The 2,136-nt window shown below is 52.8% G+C and overlaps 1 protein-coding gene across 1 annotated transcript; it reads left to right on the plus strand.

Moving 5' to 3' along the window:
• Positions 1 to 227: 227 nt before the first annotated feature.
• BECN2 (beclin 2) lies at positions 228 to 1,490 on the plus strand. Its single transcript, XM_062210792.1, has one exon. The coding sequence runs from the start codon at positions 228 to 230 to the stop codon at positions 1,488 to 1,490; it is 1,263 nt and encodes a 420-aa protein (XP_062066776.1).
• The last annotated feature ends 646 nt before the right edge of the window (positions 1,491 to 2,136 follow it).

Below are 2,136 nucleotides of genomic sequence, written 5' to 3' on the forward strand. Positions count from 1 at the left end.
AGGAGGAGGGCGGGATGGTCAGATTTTCCTTCTAGAAAGGATCACTGGTCCCTCCGGCAAGAAGAGATCAGCAGATAAGCTAGGAGGGTACACTTGTGGGTTTATAAGTAGGAGAGTGACAAGTAGAGATGTGCACTTTAGAAAGAATCACTCTTCAAGAAAGAGCTCAGGAAGCAACTCGGAGCCAGAAGAAACCTAGACCCAAGGTTAAAGTCAAGACCTCTGCCATGTCTCCTATCTTCATCTGCCAGCGCTGCAGCCAGCCGCTGAAACTGAGAGAGCCCCTGGAGACGCTGGCCTCAACACAGGGGGAGCAAGGAGAGAGCCAGGAGGCCGGCACCTCCTCCGAAAAGATGAGAGGGAGTGAAAAACTACAGGTGGGTGCCTCCAGAGGAGCCCTTCCCCAAGACAGCAACACCTTGGAGGACAGCGGCTGCTTCACCTTGCTTGGGGACGTTTGCTCCGTGGGAACCTTGAGTAGCCTCCAAGAGGCCACCGCGCAGATTTTTGACATCCTCTCCGGGCAGAAAGATGTGGAGCATCCACTGTGTGAGGAGTGTACCGACAACCTCCTGGAGCAGCTGGACTCCCAGCTCACCCTCGTCGAACTTGACACTCAAAACTACAAACGCTGCCTGGAGTCCGGGGAGCTGCAGGTGGAGCCTGAGACCGAGTCGCTGCAGGCGGAGCTGCGGGCCCTGGAACTGGAGGAGGCCCGGCTGGCCCGAGAGCTGGAGGACTTGGACAAGGGCTGTGCAAGGGTAGCAGCGGCTCTCCAGGAGGCCGAGGCGGAGACACAGGAGCTGGAGCAGCGGGAGAGGCAGTCCCACAGGGAGTACAGTGCGCTGAAGTGGCAGCAGCTGGAGCTGTGTGACCAGCTGGGGAGCGTGGAGAATCAGCTGCGGTACGCCCAGGCGCAGCTGCACTGGCTGAATAAAACCAGCGTCTTCCAAGTCACGTTTGAAATCCGGGAGGAGGGCTCCGTGGGCATCATCAACAACCTCCGCTTGGGCTGCCTCCCCAGCAGCCCTGTGGACTGGAACGAGATCAACGCTGCCTGGGGACAGGTGGCCTTGTTGCTGCTCGCCCTGTCCAACACAATTGGCCTGGAGTTCCAGAGGTACCAGCTCATCCCTTGCGCAGACCACTCCTATCTGAAGCCTTTGACAGGTAATTCGACTCTGCTGCCCTTGTTCTCTGATGGGAGCCAGAATGTTTTCCTGAGCAACAAGTTCGACCGCGCCATGATTGCCTTCCTGGACTGCTTGCAGCAGTTCAAGGAAAAGGCGGAGAAAGGGAAGCAGGGCCTCCGGCTGCCCTACAGGATCCGAGTAGAGGGAGGCCTGCTGGAGGACTCCGCAGGCCGTGGGGAATGCTGTGCCCTCAGGAGCCATCTGAACACCAGGGAGCAGTGGACACGGGCGCTCAAATTCATGCTTGTCAACTTGAGTAGCCTTGCTTGGGCCTCCTTAAGATATCGTAAAAGTTAAGCCTTTTTCCTAAAATATTGTGAAAATATTCAATTGTAAAGCTAAGGAATACAATGTGTTTCTAATTCAAAAGCTCAATGAGCACACCAGGTATTAATTTAAGAACAAGGTCAGATACTAGGGGCTGGTGTTGTGGCACAGCAGGCTCAGTATCCCATATAGAAGTGCTTGTTTGAGTCCCGGCTGCTTGGCTCCACATCCAGCTCCATGCTGCTGTGCCTGGGAAAGCGGCGGAAGATAGACCAAATACATGGGCCTCTGATAGCCATGTGGGAGACCAGGAAGAAAATCTTGCCCAGAGCAAGCCAAGTCATTTCAGTTATCTCTAATGCATCTTTGGCTTCTTTGTACCACCACCCAGATTAACATTCAAAATCACAAAAAAATGGATTACAAGAAAACAGGATTACTCCTACATAAAAGGGATAATGGGAGGCAGTTGATAAGAAGCTCAGAGGCCACTGATGTAGGCAGTGGGACTCTTGAGGAGCTGGCATGGTGGGGTGGGGTGAGAATGTTTAAGTCTTTAAGTTGTAAGTGTTGTAAATCCCTCCTTCATCCTTGAGAAAAATTCAATAAATTTCTACACATTCCTTCATGACTTAATGTGAAAAGCTGTTTTATTACTTGGAGTTAACTTTTTAAA

This window comes from Lepus europaeus, chromosome 14 (assembly GCF_033115175.1).
Source record: "Lepus europaeus isolate LE1 chromosome 14, mLepTim1.pri, whole genome shotgun sequence".
NCBI lineage: Eukaryota > Metazoa > Chordata > Mammalia > Lagomorpha > Leporidae > Lepus > Lepus europaeus.

Excerpts from the sequence above, each read along its gene's own strand:
- BECN2 (XM_062210792.1), top strand. The coding sequence starts at position 228 with ATGTCTCCTATCTTCATCTGCCAGCGCTGCAGCCAGCCGCTGAAACTG.